This window comes from Hippichthys cyanospilos, chromosome 8 (genome assembly GCF_059441005.1).
Source record: "Hippichthys cyanospilos isolate Australia breed blue-spotted pipefish chromosome 8, RoL_Hcya_1.0, whole genome shotgun sequence".
NCBI classification, from domain to species: Eukaryota; Metazoa; Chordata; class Actinopteri; order Syngnathiformes; family Syngnathidae; genus Hippichthys; species Hippichthys cyanospilos.
In genome coordinates this window covers 23,154,418-23,180,134 of record NC_142376.1, presented here as the reverse complement: position 1 = coordinate 23,180,134, position 25,717 = coordinate 23,154,418, and the positions used below count along the sequence as shown (strand labels likewise).

The window sequence follows — 25,717 nt, the reverse complement described above, 5'->3', positions numbered from 1 at the left end:
TTCCAATTAATCAATTAATATGCCAATCAATAATATGTTAATCGATGTTATGTTACTAATGATAAATAGTTAAAGATATCATGTGTTAATCAATCATGTGTTAGCCAATCAAACTATTCACAATATGATTAAAATTTCTTATTTATGTTATTTGTGTTATACATTTGGCACTTTTTAGATAATAGGATTTACTGCAGTTACATGGTTCATGTCATTCGTATACGGTAGGCGTTGTGTTAGTAGTAGTAATGGTTGTTGAGGTTTTTTCAGAGGGTAATCATCATCATCGGTGCTGTTGGGAAACAGCCTCACGTCCGGTGATCAGAGCCACCTGAAGACTCCTCTGAAAGGGGAAGCCACTTGAGGAAGGGCTGTGGACCTGAGCGTTTGATTTACTGAAACATGTTACTGCATATTCTGTTGTGCCATCTTATACAAAGCTTTGGGTTCCAACCACACATCGCTCCCCAATGCATTTTTACCTTTTAAGGCTAGAACCTTCATGTAACCTAGGGAGCTCTAAGTTAAGCGGGGGACGAGAGGGAAGGGCCTTAGAGCGCGGCAGCACTGCAGCTTATGTGGTCCTGACTCGTTCTCCTGAGCAAATACTTGCCTTCTCTCTTTCTTTGTGAACCACTGATTTCAGAAAGTGTTTATTTGATAAACCTAACACTGCTGTAGTGTGTCATTGCTTGATTCATACTGAGCATGGAATAAAGATAGAAAAGCAGAGAGTTGTCTGTGGAGGTCAGAGAGAAGACTGTAGTAAAGCATAGACAATCTCAAGGCTACAAGTCCACCCCCAAAAAGCTTGATATTCCTGTGTCCACTGGGCAAAATGTTATCAAGAAGACAGATTACTGTTTGAGCCTTCCATGACTTCTCACGTTAGAGCATGTTGGGTCGCAGGCGAGTAGCGAGCCTGCTAGAACGGGTGTGGAGTAGATAAGGCTAGAGATAACCAGCACTAGGCTGGACTGCTACAACACACATAGCATATTTAGTCTAGGTCACTGCAATCCACACACTGTTTCAATACCTAATGCTGAATGCCCTAATGATAAGATTTCGGCTGAGGTGGTGTTGATTAAGGATAATAGCCCTGCCTCCTTAATCGGTAAGACTAGTGACATAGTACCTAGGCGGAAAATTAATATTATTATGTGCGCTGTAGCCGTCAACAATCGAATTCCTACTTTACTAACATTGCGACGAGGTTTTAATTACTCAAAATACAAACCAAGCCCCAGCCATAAAAAGCTTGTTAGTATTAGTACTACCAACATGAGGACTCAGAATAGTCCAGGAAAACTTTCCCAGTTTAAATTCAGCTTCATAAATATTAGGTCACTCCCCTCAAAAGCCCTTCTTGTAAATTATCTTATTACAGATCACAATCTTTAAGTGCTTGGTCTCTGTGAAACCTGGCTTAAACCAAATGAATTCTTATCATTAAATGAGGCCTCACCCCCAAACTTTGTGGGCTCACATGTTGCTCGTCCTTGTAAAAAAAGGGGGAGGTGTCGCCCTAATTTCAGAATCTGATCTTAAACTTAGCACGAGCACTAATCACACCAAGACATTTGAGGCTCTTGTTATGCGATTGAGCTACTCACCACCATTCTATGTGGTAGTTATTTACCGTCCTCCCGGTCCATACTCTGGATTCTTAGATGAATTCCCTGAACTTATGGCTGACTTAATAACTCACACAGATAATATATTAATTATGGGTGACTTCAATATTCATATGAACTCCCCATTGGAGCCACTTACTGGAGCATATCAAGCAGTAATCAATGCATTTGGTTTTACACAAATAATAAAAGCAGCGACACACCAGAATGGTAATATCTTAGACTTAGTGTTAACCCATGGCCTAACTGCCTCAAATGTCACATATTAACTAACCCTCATATTATAACATTTGAAGTCCTAGCTCAGTGTGGCCTTATTGTCCACAACCAAGGCTTTAAGAGCCGTGATATTAACTCATCAACCACTGCTGCACTTTCTGAATTACTGCCTTCCGCAACAGCTGCCTTTCCGTCTTTCACTGGTTCAGTCGATAAGTTCGCGAATGATTTGAATACGGTTCTTTTAAATTCCCTAAACTCTATTGCGCCGCTGAAACTTAAAACTCGTCCGAAGCGGCACACTCCGTGGTTTACGGATGAAACGCGTACGTGTAAATTGTTAAGTAGACAACTTGAGCGTAAATGGCAAACAACTAAACTCGAGGTTTTCCGTCAGGCCTGGTGCGATAGCTTGCTGAAATATAAAGAGGCTCTTAGGTTAGCAAAAACAAATTACTTTTCCAAAATGATTAGTCGCAATAAAAACAACCAAAAATATTTATTTGACACAGTAGCACAGCTAACGCAACAGCAGCAGATTAATCATAGTTCCCTCCATTCAGCACACGATTTCATGCAATTCTTTACTCAGCGGATTCAGCTAATGCAGCAAAGTCGACGTCCTGCATGTTCGACCCGCTTCGCATAGCGTCTCTTATGGCAATGCAATATCTGAATCTTTCTCCCTCTCATGTGGTGTCCCGCAGGGGTCAGTACTTGGTCCCTTACTGTTCAACATCTACATGATTCTTCTTGGCGATATTATACGTAAACATGCTATTAGTTTTCATTGCTATCCTGATGATACCCAACTCTATATGCCCTTAGAAATAACAGATCCGTGCAAGTGCAGTAAACTGGAGGCCTGCCTTGCCGAGATTAAACAATGGATGTCTTCCAATTTTGTGCTTCTCAACCCTAGTAAAACAGAGATGTTAATTATTGGCCCTGCTCATCATCAGCACTTAAGAATACCACGTTGAACCTGGAAAACTGTATTATTTCCCAAAGTAGTTCTGCAAAAAATCTCGGCATGATATTTGACTCAACTCTCTCCTTTCCAACACATATAACATGACAAGAACAGCATTTTATCACCTCCGCAATGTAGCTCAAATTCGCCCTAATCTTTCTTTAGCGATGCAGAAACATTAATTTATGCATTTGTTACGTCGCGCCTAGACTATTGTAACGTTTTGTTTTCTGGACTTCCCATGTCCTACATTAAAGGCCTGCAGTCTGTACAGAATGCAGCAGCGAGACTATTGACAAGGACGAGAAAGTTCGATCATATTACTCCGATTCTAGCTGACCTGCATTGGCTTCCAATACACGTGAGATGTGATTTTACGGTGCTGTTAATTACTTATAAAATTTTACACGGTTTAGCTCCTTCCTATCTCGTCGACTTAGTATCACCATATGTTCCGTCCCGACAACTTCGATCACAAAATGCTGGTTTGCTATCGACCCCACGGGCTAAAAAGAAGTCCGTGGGATCAAGGGCATTTTCCATTCGCGCGCCAGTACTATGGAATGACCTACCTATGGAAGTTCGCGCAGCCACCTCAGTAGAAATCTTTAAATCCCGACTAAAAACACATTTATATTCAAAGCATTTAGTTAATTGAGCCTGTCTGCAGCTTTCTTCTTTTTTCCTTTTTCCTGCCCCCCTCTTCCGGCTGGGAGAGGGGGCGAGAGAGATGGTGAGGGTTGACTTGACCGCCTCCATTTGGTCCTGCGCAGATTGACCATCGCGGGTTAGGAGATCGGCCGTCTGCGGTCCACTTGGTTGGAATGTGGGATGGTTCCTGCCCAATGGCTTTGCCTGCTGTCAAGACATCACTGCACTATATAGCACAATATGTTTTCTGTAATCTATATTGGATATGCGTATGTCTGTATTTGGTACATGCAGCATCCACTTCAACCTGTGGGCCTGGAAGGGGGCTCCTCCCACCTGTGGTCCCTTCTGGAGGTTTCTGATTTTCCCCTAATTGGGGTTTTTGAGTTTTTCCTTCCCCTTCTGGGAGCTTTGACAGGGGATGCTGTTGTGTACCTTACACTGAAAATATGTCTCTGTACGACTTCTTTTTTCAAAAGAGGTCTCCACATGACCTCTTTTCATCTGTGAAGCCCTTTGAGACTTCTGTGATTTAGGGCTATACAAATAAAATTTGATTGATAGATTTTTTTTGATTGAAGTTTAAAAGCTCATGGTACGGTAGCAAACCTCCGTGAAAGAGGCCGCAAGAGAAGTATGGACCAAAGATTGCAGTGAAGGGTTGGTCAAATGGTGACAGAAGAATCTTGAAAAACTGCAAAACAGATTCAAGCTGACCTTCAGACACAAGGCATAATTATTTCAACGCACACCATCAGGCTACAACTCAATTAAAAAGGGCTCTATGATAGGAGACTTAGAAGGAGGCCACTACCGAAAAACAGACACAAGAAAGTCCAGCTAGAGTTTGCCAAAACACACCTGAACAAGCCAAAATCCTTCTGGGAAAATGTCCTGTGAACAAATGAGACCGATTTGGAGCTTTTTCGTGAATCACGTACACTGTGTTTACAGGAAAAGAAATGTAGCCTTCAAGCGAAAGAACACTCTCCCTAAAGTCAAACATGGAGGAAGCTCACTAATGTTTTGGAGTTGTTTTGCAGCCTCTGGTACTGGGTGCCTTGATTGTGTGTTTGGCATATGAAATCTGGTGATTACAGAGGTATTTTGGAGAGAAATGTTTCACCAAGTGTAATGAAGCTGGGTCTTCATCAAACATGGGTGTTCCAGTGTGAAGAGAATCATATATTAGGTTGTTATCAGTATGTGCTTATTTCATTGTTGCCCATTTAGATCCTGTCCTTAGATAGAGCTGTTGACACACGAATGTGTGAGCCGGGACCTTGGCCCAGCTGTCGGTGGCGCCCGGCTGGCTCTTTTGTTGTGTCTTGTAATCTGCTATGTTTTTGCTCAATAAAAGCCAGGAGGAGCGGCTGGGCAGTTGAATTAGCGTTGGAAAACCCACGAGTTCATTTGCCCAAGCTTTTTCCCTATGCCTGGCATAGAAAAGTCAATCTTGGCTGGTCTGAGTTACTCCTTTTGCTGCTTAGCAGCTAGGCTTGTCCTAGTCTTCTTTTAGAGATTTCCCTAACATTCTAACATGGTCCTTCGAGCCGGATAGTTAAAACGCCTTCTCTTCGGTGGACGATCGACGACGACTGAACCAATCGGTGCACCGTTGGAATCTTGGATTATGGAAGCCGTCCTTTCCACGAGGCCAGACGTCGGACACCGCTCACCGGAGGAACGCAAACACTATCCAACGAACCAGAGTGACTCGACCAGCGGAGAGATTGCAAGAACAAAAGGTCAGTCTGCCCGGTCTATCGGACCTTAAACGAACAGTCCACCGGACTTTAAACGAACGGTCTATTGGACCTTAAACGAACAGTCCACCGGATCTTAAACGAACGGTCAATCAGACCTTAAACGTACAGTAATGGTCAGCCTGACGAGTCTGGCAGGTTCAGTTTGAACAGTCCATTGGACTTTTAACGGCATGGTCCATCGGACCTTAAACGAACGGTCCATCGGACCTTAAACGGCTGGTCCATTGGACCTTAAACGAACGTCTTGACGGGTTCAGTCTGACGAGACTGAATGGTCCATTGGACCTTAAACGTACAGTCAATTGGACCTTAAACGAACGTCTTGACGGGTTCAGTCTGACGAGACTGAACGGTCCATTGGACCTTAAACGTACAGTCAATTGGACTGAAACAAACGGCCTTACTTAAAAAGAGAAAGTTTAACATCCGGTGCACAGTTACTGATCATTTCTGTGATGTCTGCAGTGTGGAATGATTGTGGAGTGAATGTCCTGAGTGACGGCAAATCTAAAACTGGTGAAACGGTCGTGAGTACAAACACCTGGGGATATCCGCCTTTCGAGGTAGAAGCTCGGTATCCGACACGACACCAGTCAACTTGGCATTTTTCCCGTAACAAAGGAAACATAGTCAATCATGAGGAACAAAAATAAATCCTCCGAGGTCGCAACTCGGCCCAAGGAGGCAGAATGGGAAAAGGAATGTTGTTACACTCTAGAGGAATTGAAAGAAAATGTACGTTTGGCAGAAGTAGAAAGTACTAAGTATGTGGAAAGTTGGAAAATCCAATACGGTTTTTCAGGAGATGTAGATGACTGTGGTGGATTGGAGAAAGTGTTGCGAAAGTTGTCATTGAAGGACAGAGAAAAGAGCGAAAACAGTGATGATTAACAGTGGTTTAAATGCAAGGCTTTAGTTGATAGAGCCAAACCAAAACGAGTATGGAAAGTGGCTGAGAAAAAAAAAAAAAGGAAAGCAGATGATGATTTGACCGCAGCCACTAACCTGTCGGCAACTAACACAGCCAGACAGGAAACCCAAATTAACGATGGAAAACAGACACCAACAATTCGTACCTGAGTTTACAACGATATTCTTAAACCCTGACACCTGACGTTTTCGGAGGCGGCAAGGCCCTTTTTGGGACTGGATCTCAGCTTCACATCTGAGTACTGAGGGTTGACATGAAGCCAAAGGAGTGATGCCATTTGAAATGGTGTGTGCAAAAAATGTGTCTTGTACGTGCTTAATAAAGTCCGCATATACGTTGTAAACTCCATGTTGTGTGATGTGGATCTGCGTGTGTATCTGTCAGTTTGCTGGTGTGTAACTATTGGTGTGTTACATGTTCGTATGTTAGATTGTTAGAAATAAACTGATATTGGTTGAAATTTGGCTAAAAGACATTGTTAGATCATGCTTTATCTAGTCTGCATGGTTAAAAGTCAAAATGACAAATTTGAGCTGTTTCAAACCTGAGGTTTGTGGGCAGAAACTGGTTCATTCACAGGGTTAATTCTCAGCACACAGGTGAAATGAGAAAAATGGAAAAATGTATTATGGGATCATTTGAGACTAAATTAAGAATTAGGATGTTTTCAAATGCTAGATTAACTGGCAATGAATAATTAGTGGTTGAAACACAAATAAAATACACAAAGTTGCTGTGTTATATGTGAGGCTATGCCAGAGGTGGATAGCCAGATGATGTTGAATTAATTGTAAATGTTGTGTTTTCATAGCTTAATAACATGTAGACATGTTGTCGTATGATAGCCATCTTGGGAGACTGTGGTATGAAAATGAGAAGTGATTGTGAGTGTAAACCTGTGAAGCTTGCTCTGTTGAAATTTTCACAGTTTGCTGCATATGTTGCTGTTATTGTTGTTGCCATACTTGTGAGAATTGTCGTTATTGCCGAAGTTGATTTTGTTGTTGTTCAAAGTGGAAAATATTTAAAATTGGGAAATTGATAGAGACCACTCAATTTGTTAGAACAAAGCAGAAAAAAAAAATTCAAACAGCAAAATCGATAAAAGAGAAAAAGTTGGATAAGGAAATAGCAGCAGCCACTAAATGACCTGTAGAGAAAATAAAACAGCCAAGTAGACACCAAACAAAGCTGCTTGCGAGAATTGCAGATAACGGGACAAAACAGGGGCGCGGAGAGCAGGGGTGGCAATCAGAGGCCTCTGCCTCCCTTTTTTACCGCAACTGTGACTTATTTTGTAATCCAAGTAGCAAACCCTGCATGTTAAGACAAAAGGAGGCAGAAAGGGCAGAATTATTTTTGTATACTGGCCCTGTTCAAAAAACAAGTACGCAAAAGCGGAAGAAAGCCTGACACCTTACAAAATGTGAATCTAAAAGGTAGAAGATTGATGCCTTATATGTAATAATTGTTGTAATATGTAATATGTAATATGGGTTCACCTTTTATACTCAAAATGTTTTTGTTTTTGTAAATGTTGAGCTCTGTTTTCTGCAATAATGCGCAAGTTTATTTGTGACCACATAGAGGCAAATTTCCAGAACCACCTGAAGCATTTCATTATGATATATATGGATGACATTGAATCAAATAAGGCATTAGGAAAGCAATATTGTTTAGTCATATTAGATACATTTTTAAAGTGGGTTGACTTATTCCCAACAGCGCATTGTGATGCAAAAAAAGTTGTCAAAGCATTGTGTGATCGAATCATATTGACATTTGGCATTTCGAGAGTAATTAGAAGCAACAATTGATTACATTTTGTGAAAAAAGCTGTTACAAAAGTTGGAGAACTGTTGAATATCAGAAGGGCTTGTTGAAAGAACAAATGGGACAGTCACGGCTATACGCATAAAAACAATGCAAGCAATAAAGTGACAGCGACCAGATTGCATTCCTATTGTGGCCACAGAAATGAGAATTGTTCCGCTGAAGGAAAAACTTTATCACCATTTGAAATAGTATATGGAGGACCATACGGACTAGCAGACTTAACCCATCCACCTAGTGGATGTTCTTATCCAGTTCACATGAAAAGACTGTTTGGTACAAGGGAGATGCATAAGCACAATGACTGGCCAGTGTGTTCTATCCCACAGAAAACCGGGATCCAGATCGGTGAACCCGGTTCCAGATCAGAGACCATGTGTTCCTCAAGATGCTGACGACCTCGACGGGACAGTGAACGCTGGGATGGCCCGTTCCAGATGATCGCAGCGACACCAACTGCGGTGAAAGTTGAAGGACGCGACGGGTGGATCCACCAGTCGCAGTGCAAGATCCTTTGACCCCCTGTTGACGGGCCTAGCGACGCCAGTCCCTCGGAGTGAGGATCAGCACCCCGAGTGCCCGGACCAACGAAAGACCACAGTGGGAGAAAGGGTTTTTGTGGTAAACACACCCTTCTCAGGAGAATGGCCTGTCCGCCAGCACTCCTCCGAGCAGCATGCTGCCTGATGCTGGGCGGCGCCCTTGTGTCCGGACGACCAACAACGCCTACCTCTCACAGACAGCGAATGCCCACCAGCGTCATGGGCAACCTCCAGCTCCTGACGGACATCACGGGAACAGTGATCAACGCTACGTTTGTTTCAGTTTTGAGAACTCCACCCATAGGTCCAAACGCAACACTGACAAACCACCAATCCCAATCACCAGACAAACTTCAGTCTATTTTTGATGCGATTGGCATGCCCTGGAGCAAAGACAAATTAATTGACAAAGCAAATGCAGCGGGTTCGAATTTGCCATATTTGGTGTTCTATTTCCAGTGACTGTGTACAAACACACTGATTTTTTCAATGATGTCAATCATAAAGTATACTCGTCGACTGATATCACGGAGGCACGAGGAGCAGCTGGGCAGTTGAATTAGCGTTGGAAAACCCACGAGTTCATTTGCCCAAGCTTTTCCCTATGCCTGGCATAGAAAACTCAACTTGGCTGGTCTGAGTTACTCTTTTTTCTGCTTAGAAACTAGGCTTGTCCTAGTCTTCTTTTAGAGATTTCTCTGACATCCAGCAGGACAATGAAGCAAAGCACAAATCAACAACCACCTAGGAATGGTTCCAACAGAAAAAGCTGGACATTGAACACCTGTGGAGGAATTTAAAAATGGCAGTTCAAAGAAGGCACCCTTCTAATCTGGGTCAACTGGAGCAGTTTGTAAAAGAACAGTGGGCCAAACTGCCCATAGAGAGGTGTTGGGATCTCATTCTATAGGAAGCATTAGACAGCAGTCATTTTGGCCAAAGGGGTCTTGTTCACAAGTGAGGGTAGGATGGAACGGGAGAGCAATAGGCGGATTGGTTAAGTGTCTGCTGTAATGCCAACTCTGTACCAGTCTGTTGTGGTGAAGAAAGACCTAAGCCGAAAGGAAAAGCTTTCGTTTTACTGGTCAATCTACGTTCTTGTCCTCATCTATGGTCACATGCTGTGGGGTCGTGACCGAAGGAACGAGATCCCGGAAACAAGCAGCCGAAATGTGTTTCCTCCGCAGGGTGTCCAGTCTCTCCCTTATGCCACGTTTAGATGGAGCACGAAGAGCGGACGGTTTTGTAGTCAATGGAGTTTGCACGACACATTGAAACTTTTTTTTTTTGGCAGACGAGTATTGCCGTAAAGCGAGGGACACGCAGTGTAAAAAAGAATAATAAAGGTGCTGTCGGAGAAAATATTGGCTCTGCCACATCCCAGAAAAGTGAAAAGTTCTCAGCAGTGCTCTTCTTTCTGGATCCACTGTAAAATGCACAGCAAGCTCACTCCCCTTGCGTGACACTGTTGCAGGAAAAGTGAACTTCATCTTGACCTTGCGAGAAAACGCCTCGCGTAGAGCGTAAACGACGTGCTCCATCTGAATGCGGCATTAGAGATAAGGTGAGAAGCTAGGTCATCCAGGAGAGATTTGGTGTCGAGCCGCTGCTTCTTCACATTGAGAGAAGCCAGTTGAGCTGGTGTGGGCATCTGGTTAGGATGCCTCGCGGACGCATGTGCATCGAGGACGCTGTGATGTCACTCAGCGGGCATACTTAATGTTAGTGTTTACGGAGGTATCTGGCGATGTTGAAATAGCTGTCAGACCGGAGAAATATTAACAATCTGTCAAATTTAAAGAGGAAATTCAATTAATGAAGGAAAGGATGACTTTTTTTTCAATGTCATTTTGTGCAGTGACAGAAACATCTTGCTCTGTCTCGCTCAAGCGACAGATAAAATACACCTTGCTTCCCCTTCATTGAGTTGTCTCTGCCTTGTCCTTTTGTCGTCATTTTGGTTTTTCCAAACTGCTTGTACCTTTTTGAGTGCAGAATTGTGACGACTGTTGATCGACATTTTAAATTCACCTGAGTGGTGTGTATACATTTACACTATATCCCAATTTAATCAAAATCCATGTTTACAGTGTGAATGAACTTCTCTACATTTTCAATGTGCAAGAATGGAGACACACATTTATTTGAAAGCAAACCCCTTTTTCTCTTTAATGTGCAAAAATAAGTGTTAGATAGTTGCATTAATGTTTGTTGCTTTTTTAAATTTACGTAATAAATTAATCAATGAGACTGAGCCAAAACTTGGAAATATTGAATGAAGACGAACAATTTTTTTTTAAAAGGATAGAATTTCTAAAATAAAGCACATAAACCGAGGATCCGGTTGTGGCCTGTACTTGATGGCCGAGGCCTGCTCTTTTCCATTGATTGTTAAACAGTTCACTCTACTACTCGTATTTGATAATAAAGTAGCTCTCAAAACTCTTACCTCTTAAGGTCATCAAAGACCTCAGGCAAAAGAAAATTGAGAAGGGACCAGAGCTCAGCCAAATTGTTCTGTAATGGAGTGCCAGTAAGCAGCAGCTTGTTGTCAGTGGGCAACATCTTCAACTCGTGCACAAGTCGACAGTTAAGGTTTTTGATTCTGTGTCCTTCATCTAAAATCAAGTATTTCCACTGACAGCGCTGGGGGAGTAACAGATGTAAACTTGGTTATCAAGTTAGACAAGATTAAATGGCTAGGCTAAACCAGTTAACAAGAATAATTCTGATACCTGAAGGTACTTCCTGTCAATCATAGCAATCTCAAATGAGGTAATGACGACTGGATACATATTGAGGGGCCCCTGGGGTTTACGTATGTACTTCAGCAGCGTGCATCTCTCTGTTTGGGTGCCATGATAAAGAAGCACAGACACCTAAAGGGGACAAAATCAGCACAAAGGAAATCATAATGAATTATACTGCATTTTTTAATTATACTGAATTTGAAGGCTGTAATGATGTAAAAAAAAAAAAAATAGATTTCAGTGGTCTCAATTTTTTTTCAAAGTTGCTGACCTGGCGGCAATGTTTCCATCAGGCAGTGCAATGCTCTGCAACACTTAACTACAGTATATGAGCTTTAAGCTCTCCTTACAAAAGTGTTAGGGTGACCAAATATCCTTTTTCTCCCTGGACATGTCCGCTTTTTACACCCTGTTTGGCGTCTGGGGTTGTTTTATAAATTCATGAAAATGTACTGTTTCCATTGATATCCATTCTACCATTAGTGTGTGTTGAAGTTGACTGAGCCTTTGCACAGAATACTACAGTACAGTGCTGCCTGTGATGTATTCCCAGCAAGCCTGCCAAGTGAGTGGCTCTGTTATGCGCAGGTACAGAGGAAGCAGACGACTAGGCAGTACTGCATCTTCCCCTAAAATGCCTAAGCGAAAGTGCAGCTTCACAGATGAGCAGCAAAAAAAATTCCCCAGGTATAGTACTGGTCGCGACATATGGGAGGCAGAGGGCACCGTTTGTAAAGCTGGCACATGTATTGGCGTCTAAAAAAGTTGCCATAGACTTGAAAGCTCACTGGGACACAGAGAAACACAAACAAGCTTTGACTTAATTAGCAAATTATCTAAATCAGTATATAATACATTTTTCCCCTCGCCACTCCGTACTTCATCTTTGGCGCCCTCTGTGCTTTGTGGGTTTTAAAAACAATTTTAAAAAACTATATAAATGAGAGATGTGCTGTGGAGGTTTCCTGCATGCCAAACAGACAAGTTGACTGTAAACGCACGTTACAGGCTTACGTTACGTTGGATGTCCACTTAGAGTGGAGCCTGTAGCTGACTAAGCATGATAACAGGGAAGTGGGGATTATGCATGAAATTTTAATTGATCAAAACAGCGCTCTGTTGTCCTCATCATATTCCTCCCGCACCATATTTCTCCTACAACAAGACACGTGATTGACTCGTGGCACAAATCAACCAATGCGTTGTTGATGCCTTGGCAGTCCTGTTCAATCTGTTGATTGTTGAGGACAGTATTTGGAGCAGATGTCGAGTGAAGCTCTCTTGCAAGTGAAAATGTGCGACGGGGGGATACAGTGAGAAGAAAATAGAGCTTTAGGAAGATGTTACAAGTTGTAGTAAATTGGAAATTTGAGTGTAAACTCCGCTTCCCTATTATCATGTTTGATAAGCAATGACCAAGGGCCGTTACTCCGTGTTCCCTGACAATGACAAATTTGTAACTTATTTTATTCATTTAACAGCGTACCGTGACATTGATCACATTGGAAAATATGGCTACACTAGATTTAGTCGCTAGTCGCTAATTTCCACCTGTCATCCATACATAAAACCCGAAGACAAAATACAAAACAACAATGGTGCACAAACCATCCATCACATACACATCTTATAAATCAGATCCAGACAGTCTAAAAACACATCCCTAATATAAGAATAAAGAATTGTGTGAAGTACAGGGGGGCGGCATGGCTTAGTGGTAGAGTGGTCGTCTCCCAGCCGAAAGGTCGTGGGTTCGATCCCCCGACCATCAAGACAATGTCTAAGTGTCCTTGAGCAAGACACTGAACCCCCAGTTGCTCCTGATGCTGCGTCATCAGTAGGTAAATGACTAGTTAGTGTAAAGCGCTTTGAGTACCTAAGGTAGAAAAGCGCTATATAAGTGAAAGTCCATTTACCATTTACCAAGTACAGCAGACGGAAATTTGAAAAGTGAAAAATTAGTAGATCGTACTTAGAGAGAATTTTGAAATTTTGTCTTCGTTTCTTGTCCCATATTTTCAGGACCTGTCCATATAGGGATTTAATCGGCTTCAATGTGCTTTGGTTTGCCTGTGTCCAACAAGGTATAGAGTATCTTATGTAAGAGAGGATCATCGCGTTCAGGTACATTTTGGCTGCTCCAGTAGTTAGAGAGCTCCAAATGAGATGGAAGTTGAGGATGTTCAATTTTAAAATGTGACCGTTTTTTAATGTGTATTTTAAAGGTCAGGTTCGTGTCAAGGGTAACTTGAGTATTTAAATTTCAGCTTTTTTTTTTTATCCTCTGTCCCTTCACAGATACATTAGGAATAGGATATGCATATTTCCCACTCTGTTAAAATACTTAGTCCCTGCCTTGAAATGAATTAATCAAACCTTTCCGCTACTCTGCCCATAGGCTCAAATCTAGCAGCAACTTCATGATTTTATTTCCATATGTAAATAAAACTGTTGTCCATGTAGATAAGTATTGTTACAGAGTGTGGGGCGATCGTTTATATTAATACTGAATAAAAGAGGGGCAAGATCGATCCTTGCAGCACCCCCATTCTACATGGTTGGAACCCAGACAATTTGTTAGTCATTTTAACACACTGAGAACAATCGGTTAGATAAGACGGAGTGAGTGACTCAGTGACGGTTAGTGACTCTGTGTCAAATACACAGATCCAGAAAGACAGCTCCTACAAGTCGCCATTTTTCGAGCTTCTTCCTGATTACCTCAAGGAGGTAACAACAGGCCGTTTCAATTAGGTGGTTTGTATGAATGCCAAATTGTATGGGGTGTAATAAATTCTCAAGATGCACCTTTCGTTGTGCAACAACTTTTGAAAGCAATTTGGAGAGAGCGGGAGTATACTGATGGGTCTGTAATTTGTCACTTCCTGTCGGTCACCTGGTTTAAGGACTGGGGTTAAAATGGCTGACTGAGGGGTGAAAAGATGGCGGCGTAGAAAGTGGTTGACTTTCCAGAGCTCCTCACCACGACACTGATATTTTCAATATAACTCTACATCCACGCTAATTTACACATTTGACAGTGTAATATGAACATTGATGCTTACTTTTTGAGAAGACCTGACAAGATGCCACTTAAAGACGGTAAGAAATCATCGAAGACGAACAAGTCAGAAGCCGATGCTGGTGCGCCTGGCACCCCTCCGGCTGAGGGAGAGCAACTTCTGGCTAGCGGCACCGGCGACACCCTCGACCCGTCTTTGCGTCAAACTATTCGGGAGATAACAGCGAATATAACCCGTGTGATTGATGAGAAACTGGGACCATTATCCGAAGCGTTGCAGGCCCACGCAGTGGCACTTCAGAAGTTTGACGAGTGAGCCACCGAGGCAGAGAGTCGAATCAATGCAGTGGAACGCAGCTCCGACCAAGCGGAATCGAGGATACAGTCACTTGAAAAGCAAGTTCAGAGCATGGCTGATCACATTGACGATCTCGAGAATAGAGGCAGGAGGAAAAATATACGACTTGTTGGCTTGCCAGAAGATGTAGAGTGTTCTCAACCAACTAAATTTTTCGAGAACTGGATACCGGACCTGTTCGGGCTGGAGACGAAAACGGGACGCGTGAAGATTGAGAGAGCTCATCGCACACTTGCTCCTAAACCAGGGCCCAACCAGCGACCCCGACCCGTCCTAATCAGGTTCCATAATTTTGCGGACAGGCAGACGGTGTTGGACGCGGCAAGACGCAACGGGACCATGAAATACCAGGAGTCCACCATCATGTTCTTTCAGGATCTGTCGGCTGCCGCTGTACGGAAACGAAAAGGTTTTAACGATGTGAAGAGACGCCTGAGGGGCATGGGAGCTAAGTATATGATGCTTTACCCGGCGACATTGAAAGTAATCCATGGCGGAGTTACTAAAATGTTCGACTCTCCCACCCAAGCCACGGCCTTTGTTGACACTCTCAAATAGGCTACACGTGAGTCACCAACTGATTTGGTTTGGGCATGGGGGCAGCTGATTCAGTAATTCTTACTGAAAATATTCAACTGAGGCATTTAAGTTTGTTTTCTTAAAAAATGGATGGTTATTATCGGACTGAAGCATTCACTGGTCCTGCCTAAACTTCTTCTTTTAATGGGAAGGCTAGCCATTAAATGTTTATCTATAATTTGTTCATACTGTTAAAAGATGGATGCTAATTTCACTCTAATGGTGTTTAAATTTGGAGTTGTATGGGAGGTTAACTGAGTCCAGTTATGGAAAAGGTTTTGGTAATCCCCTGGTTACCATTTGGGGAAGTTTTCTCGTTAGTGCTGTTGGCACGTCTATTATCTATGTTCTATGTTGTCTTTTTCTTGTTTGTTTTTTTTTAGCTGTGTAACTGTCAGGTGCATAACAATTATGGAAGCTAAAATACAGTTGGGAGTTTGTACTATTTTGACTACAAAAAGTTATGACGTGATACATTGAGACTGTGTACATGGAACATCAAAGGAAGCCACTCGCCTATCAAAAGAAAGAAGATATTGCTAGCCTTAAAAAAAGAAATTGACATTGCTCTGTTGCAAGAGACACACTTAAACGATGAGGAACATTTATAACTGCAACAATGTGGCTTTGATCAAATGTATTTCTCATCTTTCACTTCCAAAAGCAGAGGGGTGGCAATTTTAATCAGGAAGAACTTACCTATTAGGGTCTCAAAATGTGTCAAGGACAAACATGGGCAGTTTGTACTTATTGCAGCCTCCTTAAATGGGGAAGAAGTAGCTATTTTGAATGTCTACTGTCCCCCATGCCACCCCCTCAATTTTCTGAACGATGCATTTGCAAAGTTGTCTGATCTTGCAGTGGAGAACACTATTGTAGGAGGAGACTTTAATTGTCTCATGAACCCATTGATGGACAGGTTTCCTTTGGGTGCTTTATCCCTGTCAAAACAGACTAAACAAATTGCTGGTCTTTGTGAGGACTCGGGGTATGTGGACGTATGGACAACATTGCATCCTGCGGATAAAGAATGTACCTTTTTCTCCAATCCGCATAAATGCTATACAAGGATTGATTACTTTTTTACCCCGAAACAGTTGGTAGAATCAGTGGCCTCTTGTACAATCGGAAACATTATAATATCTGATCATGCCGCGGTTTATTTGGATTTCACGTTTAAAGGTCTTACTAAAAAAACCATAGGGTGGAGAATGGACACTTCAATCTTGAAAGATCACAAATTTATATCATATTTCACAACAGAATTTAGGCTGTTTCTCTCTATCAACTCTTCATCAACTAATAACCCATCTCTACTGTGGGAGACCTCTAAAGCCTTTGCTAGGGGGCTAATCATTTCTTACACAGTTAGCAAAAGACGCAAATGCACAGAACAGCAAGTTTTACTGGAAAAAAGACTCCATATTTCAGAGAAGGAATACGTCAATAAACCTACTGCAGCTAAGTTAAAGGAAATCACGGCTATCCGCTCCACACTGGACTATTTGTTAACTAAGAAGGCAGGGGAAAAGTTAGGTTATGCAAAACAAAGATTATTTGAGCATGGGGACAAATCGGGTAAATACTTAGCTTATTTGACGAAAAAAAGAAGGGCTGCTCAAACTATCGGGTCAATTGTAGATGGGACGGGTTCTTGCGCTTCTGATTCCAAGTATATTAACAATGCTGTTAAGAACTTCTATCCAGACTTATATCAATCAGAACAGACCAATAACGCTGAAACATTGATGGAAGCTTTCTTCTCCAAACTTGATTTGCCAACTATATCGCAGGACCAGAAGTCCATCTTAAATGCTCAGATCTCTATGACCGAATTGCGTGAGGCTGTTCAGCGTCTTCAGACAGGGAAGACACCAGGCAGTGATGGCCTTGGTAGCGAGTTTTATAAAGAATTTCAAAATCCCCTATTAGAACCCATGATGAATATGTTTAATAATTCGTTTGAGACTGGCACTCTCCCGTCTTCTCTGAGAGAAGCCAATATTTCTCTAATCCTTAAAAAAGGGAAGTGTCCAGAGGACTGCGCCTCATATAGGCCGATTTCACTCCTTAATACAGATTTAAAAATTTTATCTAAAGTGTTAGCTGGAAGACCTTCTACCAATTATAGTCAAAGAGGATCAAACTGGCTTCATTAAGGGTGGTAATTCGTGCAACAACATTAGAAGGCTACTAAATGTCTCAACACCAGGCAATGGACGGCCTCATAGTTTCCCTAGATGCGGAGAAGGCCTTTGATCGAGTCGAATGGTCCTATTTATTCTACACACTTGAACAGTTTGGATTGGGTGAGGGCTTTATTAATTGGGTGAGGGTTCTATATACCCAGCCATTGGCTGCAGTCATAACCAATGGACTGAAATCAACTAATTTTGAGGTCCAGAGGGGAAACAGACAGGGTTGTCCTCTGTCCTCACTTCTATTTGCAATTGCAATTGAACCCCTAACAGAAGTAATTAGGCAAGACCCTTTAATAAGTGGAATTAATGTTGGCAGAAAATCACATACAATTACATTATATGCTGACGATGTCTTATTATCTTTGTTGAACCCTTCTATGTCAGTCCCACGTCTAATCCAGACTATTGCCCGGTTTTCCGCCTTTTCCGGATACAAAATTAACTTTTCCAAGTCCGAGGCAACGCCTCTGGGCAACTTGCGGCAGCAGCCAGATAATCCCAATCCGTTCCCATTCAAATGGTCCTCTGCTGGCTTTATATACCTCGGTGTCTTTATCAGGCCTCAATTTAATGAGATGTTTCACGCCAACTTTTATCCACTCTTTCACAAAATTAGGCAGGATCTGGAGAGATGGACGAATCTTCCCATATCATGGCTAGGCCGAATCTCACTTTTAAAGATGAATGTCCTCCCGCGCTTGCTCTATCCAATGCAGATGATCCCCATTTTATTCAATCATAAAATAATAAAAAAACTGAATGGCTGGTTCAGTTCCTTCATATGGAACAAGCACCGACCACGGATCAAGATGTCAGTGTTGCAATTACCAAGCGCTATGGGTGGGCTAGACTTCCCGGACATTAAAATATACCAATTGAGTGCCCATTTAAGGTACATAGCTGACTGGATTAAAGATGATGTTTCTTCAATTTGGCTTGACATCGAAAAATCCCTTTCCAACTGTCCCCTCAAAAATTTACTTTTTATTGCCAAATTGAAATCTATTAAAGAACAGTGCCACAACACAGTTACAGTTAACACGGTCAGAGCATGGAGGAACATACAACATTTGACAGGGAGATCAGGGCTTACTTCTGTTTTCACCCCAATCACTTGCAACCCTGATTTCCTTCCAGGGATCTTAGATTTGGCTTTCAGTCGCTGGACAGCTAAAGGAATTTCTTCTTTGGGTGATCTCTTTGATGGTAGTGTCTTCATGTCCTTTAACCAGATTGTGGACAAGTACAACGTAGCAAGAAAGAACCTTTATCTTTATTTTCAGATCAGAGATTTTATTGTTAAAGACACATGTCTGCTCACCGACATGAATGTCACAAAAATTGAAAAAAAGGTGTTTCTTGCTGATGGGAAATCTTCCATTAGTGCCTTTTATAATGATCTAAGGGTCTGCTCAAATCTGAATGCTCGGGCGCTGGGCATGATCTGGGAGAGGGAACTGGGTGTAGTGATTACTGATGAGATATGGGAGGATATCTGGGATGAGGCCAAGAAAATCACAGTATGTAACAGGACACGAGCATTACAGCTCAAGATATTGCACAGAGCACATGTTGCTTCAAATCGCCTCTCTAGATTTAGAAAGGATGTTTCCCCATTCTGCCTCAAGTGTAAGACAGAGATTTGATCTTACTCACTGTCTCTGGTCTTGTGTGAAAATACAAAAATTTTGGACAGATGTCTTGTTCGAAATTCAAAAGGTTTTGAAGATCGAACTTGACCTTGACCCTGTTTCTCTCCTCCTGGGCCTTCCCAGTGGCCGCGTGACTAATGTGTATGAGAAGAAACTGTACAATATTCTGACATTTTGTGCCAGGAAAAGTATTCTGCTTCATTGGATTTTGGACAAGGCTCCATCAATTGGGGTATGGCACAGGACAATACTGGAATATATACCCCTGGACTTTTTGACCTGTCTCTCACACTCAAAAACCAATATCTTTAATAGAACCTGGAGACCTTTTCTGGACTATATCGATGCGAACATATCTGCTATAATGTTAAGAGCATTTGTGTAAAAACCAGATTGACAAGCTCTAGCCATACTTGTACTGGGCTCCCTCTGCAAATTGGAACTTGAATTGTACCTATGACTGGCTTTATTGCATTTTGTACTGTTTTAATGTACCTGACATTGCTGCAATTTTATTTTTTTATTTTTTATTTTATATATATATTTTTTTTTTTTAATTTTGTGTGTGTGTGTATGCTTGTTGAATTGGTTCCTACTTTGTCCTAGTTTTGTCTTCTGTACATGTCTGTTTTGATGGTTGTGTTTTCTGTCTGTAAAAATTAAAAAATGAATAACAAATATATATTTAAAAAAAAAATGGCTGACTTAAGGGCTGATGGAAAAACACACTTTTCCAGAGTAATTAGTGATGTATGTAAGATGTGGGGCTAATATATCTTTGTGCATTTTAAGAAAGGTTAAATTGAGTCTCCAGGAGTCTAGCGTTGGAGTTGTGTGTGTGAGTGAGTGAGTGCGTGAGAGAGAGAGAGAGAGAGAGAGAGAGAGAGAGAGAGAGAGAGAGAGAGAGGCAAGAATCTTATCAACACATGATTCAGTTACACAAGAAAAATGCAGTAGAAAATTCTCTATTATTTGTATTCGAGGTGGGCATGACTCATTTTAGGGCAGTAAGAAACAGGTATAACCGTATCGTTACTGTATAAGGTTTAATAGTTTAAGATTCAGGTACATATGTACTGTATAAGGTTTAATAGTTTAAGATTCAGGTACATATGTACTGCAGTAATCTTTGTCCTAAATATGTAAAGTATAAATACTTTTCACATTTTAAAAATTGGGTTGGGTCCCCGGGACTCACAATAGCTAAAAAACTATGAGTCCCGACAGAAATGTATGGAGTCCTAAAAAATGCACAATAGAAAGCACAAAATTTAAAGTTCAAACTGTATTGATGATACAAGCAAAACCAAAAACATATATAAACAAATGTAACAGGAAAATGTATTAAAGTATTAGAATGAACTTACATATAGCATCCGTCATTATATTTTTCATATCGCAAATATAACATAGTCCATTTTGGTATAAAAGTCCGTTTGTCTTCAACGTGCCAACATTTGTTCGTCTTCTCAATCTTTTGAAGCATTTCGCTTTCACTTTTTACTTTCTGGCTCATTGTTACCTGATTTGAATTTTATTTTACTTGTCATTGATACAGATGCGATGTTGTTGGCCTTAAATATAGCGCTTTTAAGTTGTTGTTTTTTTTCTATCACAAGAGAGCCTGCAGATGAAATCTCACGCCAACAAGATCTCAGGTAAAAACAAGAAAACCTTACCTGCAAGATCAAAACAAACACGGCAAACAAAGTTGTAAGAAATGTTAGTAAGTGGTCAGGTTTTGCCGAATAAAAGAGTCAATGTACAATTATTAATATTTTGATATCCACAAACTAGGAGCAGGAATCTTAGACTGTCTCATGATTCCATTCTGATATTGGAGTCTCCGATTCAACTCAGAATCGATTTTTGATTCAAAATTATGATTCAATCAAAAATGATTTCTCCTTCAATCTATTGATGTTCAAAGGATCAGCACACAACTTCAGTCTGCTTTGCAAGACAGAATAAAAGAGGAAAATGTCTTTTTTAAAATAAATTTATCATTTACTAAGGTTTTGATTTGTAGGAACATACCTTTTCCCCCCAAAATAACATGTGGACAACTGCTACAGTGATCCCCCTACTTCGCAGTTAATGGGGGGTGTCAATCCCCCGCGAAGTCTGAAACCCGCGAAGTAGGGTATTGTTTCCTAGATTTCTATGTACGCCCCAATATAGCCGTAGTAACCATAAACAATATTTTTTGCCATAAACAATTTTTTTGCATATTTTATTTTCCTCTCTCATATTATTTAACATTACATTATCCTTATTAACATTATTGCATATTCATTAAATAACTAATATTACTTAGTTTATTGAGAATTTGTTGTCAGGACTGGTTATCTGCACCAAGGCTGGTGAAAGAGTACGCCAGTCATCACGTTGAACTTCACATTTATTTTGGCTCATGTATGGAGTATCATGTAGGATATGTTGAACAAAATCAACAACAATGTTAAAGTCAGTCAACTAACCCGTGTACAAATTTATAGCATTTATAGCGTGTAAACTCATAGCACCGCATAAGTCTAATTTGTACATAATTAAAGATTATTACAATCGAGAGTTTATTATTGAAATACCACTTTATTATAAAAGAAATCTAGGTAAGACATTTCCAACGGTATGACTAAGGTCTGCTCCTCTCTCTGCCCGGACAATGTGTGTGTGTGTGTGTGTGTGTGTGTGTGTGTGTGTGTGCATGTGAGCCTTTTGCTGTGGGTGCGTTTCATGACTGACAAGAACGTGCCTGAAGGGCGGGAGTAGATTAAAACCCCAAAGGCATGCACCGTATAGCTCTTGAAGCGCACCCCGGTGCTGTTGTTGTCAACACACAGGCAAGAGGCAGAGACGTTCAAGGAGCAAAGACGGTTGGAAACCTCTTCCCTAGCTTTGTTTTATAATAAAATGGTATTTCAAGTGTAAACTCTCCATTGTAATGATCTTTGATTATGTACAGATTAGACTTTAATTCAACGTCCGGGCCGATACTAATATGACCGCAGCTGCAAAAGTTCAATATGTAATGGAAAAAAAAATCCTTGAAGTCGTGAATCCGCATAGTGGAACTGCAAAGTAGTGAGGGTTACCTGTACTTCTTTTTAGCAATGACAAAAATAATCTGAGATTTCACTCATCTGCCAGTAGTGAGGGCAAGGAATGGCCTGTCAATGACTTAATATCAGTGAAAAGTGTTCCCAAAATAGTACAGTCCTTTAAAATTAACTAGGGTGATTTGGGGGAAATTGTTTTTGCTAACACAGGACTAGAGAAAAACATTGGAAAACCAGATATTTATCAAACTTTACAATACTTATGCCTTTACCCATCAAGAACTCAATTTAGGACCTCCAGAGGTACGCTTTTTAAAAATTTTTATTCATTTTTTTAAAGATGGCGTCCACCGTGGCAGCAGTCTCTGTCTTGCTTCCCGAAGCAGACACTTATTTTATTTTTTAACAGCAGGGTAGCACTTATCTTCTTATCATCTGTGAAGTTCATCACGAACTTTCATTTGGCCATGCAGAGTTTGGCTCTGTTGTGCCTGGATGACGCGGCAGCTCTGGCCGGACTGAGCGGCCGGCAGCCGAAGCGCCTCAGGAGAAGGCCAGCCAAGAGGGGAGGCCTGCATACCTGGCTGAAGGCTGGCGGGCTGCTGGGCCATGTCCGGCCTGCTGCTGGCTGGCGTCCGCTACCTCACAAATGGGATCGACGAGCTCAGAACCTGGACTGGAATTCATCATGCACCAGACTCTGCAGTCAAGCTGGAGGCGCCGAGTAGATCGGATATTGGCAGGCATGAGATCAAAGCAGGGCGTTGTGTTCATCGCAGAGGGGGACTTCAGCCACTGCAACCTCAGGACTGTTTTCCCTAATTTTTGGTTTGGTCGATTACGGATTGCAGTCTGCTCAGGGAGCGAACGGAATAAGAATTTCACTGTGTAGTATAGTACTATATGTGACAATAAAATCTCTTTCAATTATCTTTGAATTCTCTAAAATGGCAGACGCCATCCAGGTGGTGGATACCCATAAACGTGCACCAAAAATGCGTCTGCATGAAAGGTCCGTGTAGAAAATCGGTGGCGGAAACTTTTTTCTGGCAGTGCTTTGACGAGGATATTTTTAGTCTATCTAATTTTAAATCAGACTACAAGACTTGGCTGACTTTTTCTCTCAGTGCATTTACTTAGCGATTAAAAATACGACTTGATTTATTTTCTTCCTAAAAATTAGCAGATTGCGTTTTGTTTTATAAAGAAAACAGTGAATGATACTCATTCAGGGATTTTTACTACATGTATTTGTTTATGTATCTCGAAATGATGGTAGAATATCACCACAAATTATTTGGTTACTTTTGTCGTACAAGAGACCATAATGTGTTGTCAAGGATATGATTCCATATAATCTTCCATTACTCCAAGACAATTAACTTTAGACAACATAAATACATCGACACAACCTCAATTTATGAAACACAAACAAAAAAAATCAATCCTGGGTTTAACAGAGTAATGCACACTGAAACCCACCCTCCTACCTCTGGTGTGAAGCGCTTGAACTCACTGATCCAGTTGGGCAGAGTGGAGAGTGGCGCAACCACCAAGAATGGGCCCATGACTTTCTTTTCAATCATCATGGCGATGTGTGCGATACACTGGATTGTCTTTCCCAGTCCCATCTCATCAGCAAGGATTCCATTGATTCCATTCTCCCACAACATCTGATATCAAAGCAGGATCTCAAGTTTGACCTTTTTTACGTAGCATTTGAAGTGTTCCGTATTTTCCGCACTATAAGGCGCACCTAAAAGCCTTAATTTTTTAAGAAAGCTGGTCGTGCGCCTTATAATCCGGTGCGCCTTTTATATGGATCAATACTGAGATGGTCATATTGACATTGAGTTATTATGCTATTGGGAATTTAGAGTTATTATTTGAGTTATTATTGTTCATATTTTGAGAATTACTGTAATGTAATCGAAAAAGGTTTAAAATATGTAATTCATTGAGGGTGAGCTTTATAATCTGGTGCGCCTTATATATGGAAAAGGTTTTAAAATATGTCATTAATTGAGGTTACGCCTTATAATTCGGTGCGCCTTATAGTGTGGAAAATACAGTTCTTTGGTAAAAATGTGAAAAATATCCATATACTATTTAAAACAAAAAAATGCATCCAAATGTGTCTTTTGTTTTGCCGGTTATATTCAAGCAAGTATGGTTTTACATCAAGCCTTTGGGTGGTGGTACAAACCATATTTTGATGGTACTACCAGAACCAGTGGTGACCCTGTATATCACTGCACTGGGTCAATACCTCATGCCATAATTGAGTCAATTTAATTTTTTCTTCAAAAATTGATACTATGTCGACTGATTTATCCGGGGTCGGGTTGTGGGGTCAGCAGCTTCAGCGGGGAAGCCCAGACTTCCCTCAGGCACTTTGTCCAGCTCCTCTGGGAGTATCCCCAAGCGTTCCCAGGCTAGGTAGGACCTGTGGCCAAGTGTGCTTATACTTATGTAATCATTTACTTTAGCCCTTAACCATGTGTCTAATTAAGTAAAAGTGTAAATTTTCAACGCTGAAGAGTGAAGAATTATTTGTATCGACTAATCGGATACAAATCTAACTGGAGCGGTTAGCAGGAAAATGTGAAGGCGTTGGAATGTGGATTAGCATCTCCAAATTTGAGACCATGGTCCTCAGTCAGAAAAGGGTGGACTGCCTTCTGCGGGTCGGGGATGAGATCCTGCCCCGAGTTCGCGAGTGGAGGCAGGATGCAACGGGAGAGACTGACAGGCAGATCAGTGCAGACTGCTGTGATGGACTCAATTTAATATATATTTTTACAATTTATTTATTTAGTTTATTTAATCACTCTGTCGTGGTGAGGAAGGAGCTGAGCCCAAAGATGAAGCTTCTTCTCACTTAAAGATACGGTGAGAAGTTTGGTGCTCCGGGAGGGACTTAATCGAGGCGCTGCTCTTCCACATTGAGAGGAGCCAGTTGAGGTGGCATGGGCATCTGATTAAGATGCCTCATGAACGCCTCCCTCATGAGGGGTTCCAGAAACGTCCCCTCCAGGGAGGAGGCTCTTTGGACGACCAAGGACACGCTAGAGAGACTATGTTTCTTGGCTGGCCTGGGAGCGCATGGAGATACCATCGAGAAGCCTCGACAAAGTGACTAAAAAGAGAGAGACAAGGCTTCCTTGCTAAAGCTTTTGTCCCTGCAACCCGATTCCCGCGGAATAAAATGGATATAAAAATGGCATTTAAACCAGACATTGTATCAGATAATTCAACAACGAAACACTTCTTCATAATTGTTATTTAAGATTAAAATGCAATAACAAAACAAAACACTTCTAAGAAATGGAATTCAAACCACTTTTTGATTTAGACTGAAACTACTCACTCGAAGCCACTCCACGCCCTCGATCTGGTACCACCTCATGACACCACCAGTAAAAAGCTCTGGCTGTTGAGCAGGAATTGGCTCTCCATTCACCTTCCTTTCAGGATCCAGGAAATGTTTGGAGTTGTCTCGGACTCTCTCTGCCAAACGACTCTTTATGTCTTGGTTGGA

General features: G+C 41.4%; 1 protein-coding gene across 5 annotated transcripts in view; it reads right to left on the bottom strand.

Moving 5' to 3' along the window:
- The window catches only part of hells (helicase, lymphoid specific), a 103,649-nt gene that overhangs the window by 22,175 nt on the left and 55,757 nt on the right, over positions 1-25,717 (bottom strand). For all 5 annotated transcript variants that reach the window (XM_088420668.1, XM_088420669.1, XM_088420672.1 and 2 more), the window contains 4 exons: positions 25,547-25,717; positions 23,667-23,849; positions 11,291-11,434; positions 11,005-11,201 (listed from right to left, as the gene is read on the bottom strand). The exon at positions 25,547-25,717 is cut by the window's right edge and continues 57 nt beyond it. In XM_088420668.1, coding sequence (XP_088276794.1) covers positions 11,005-11,201; positions 11,291-11,434; positions 23,667-23,849; positions 25,547-25,717 — 695 coding nt within the window. The remainder of the gene's footprint in view (positions 1-11,004; positions 11,202-11,290; positions 11,435-23,666; positions 23,850-25,546) is intronic.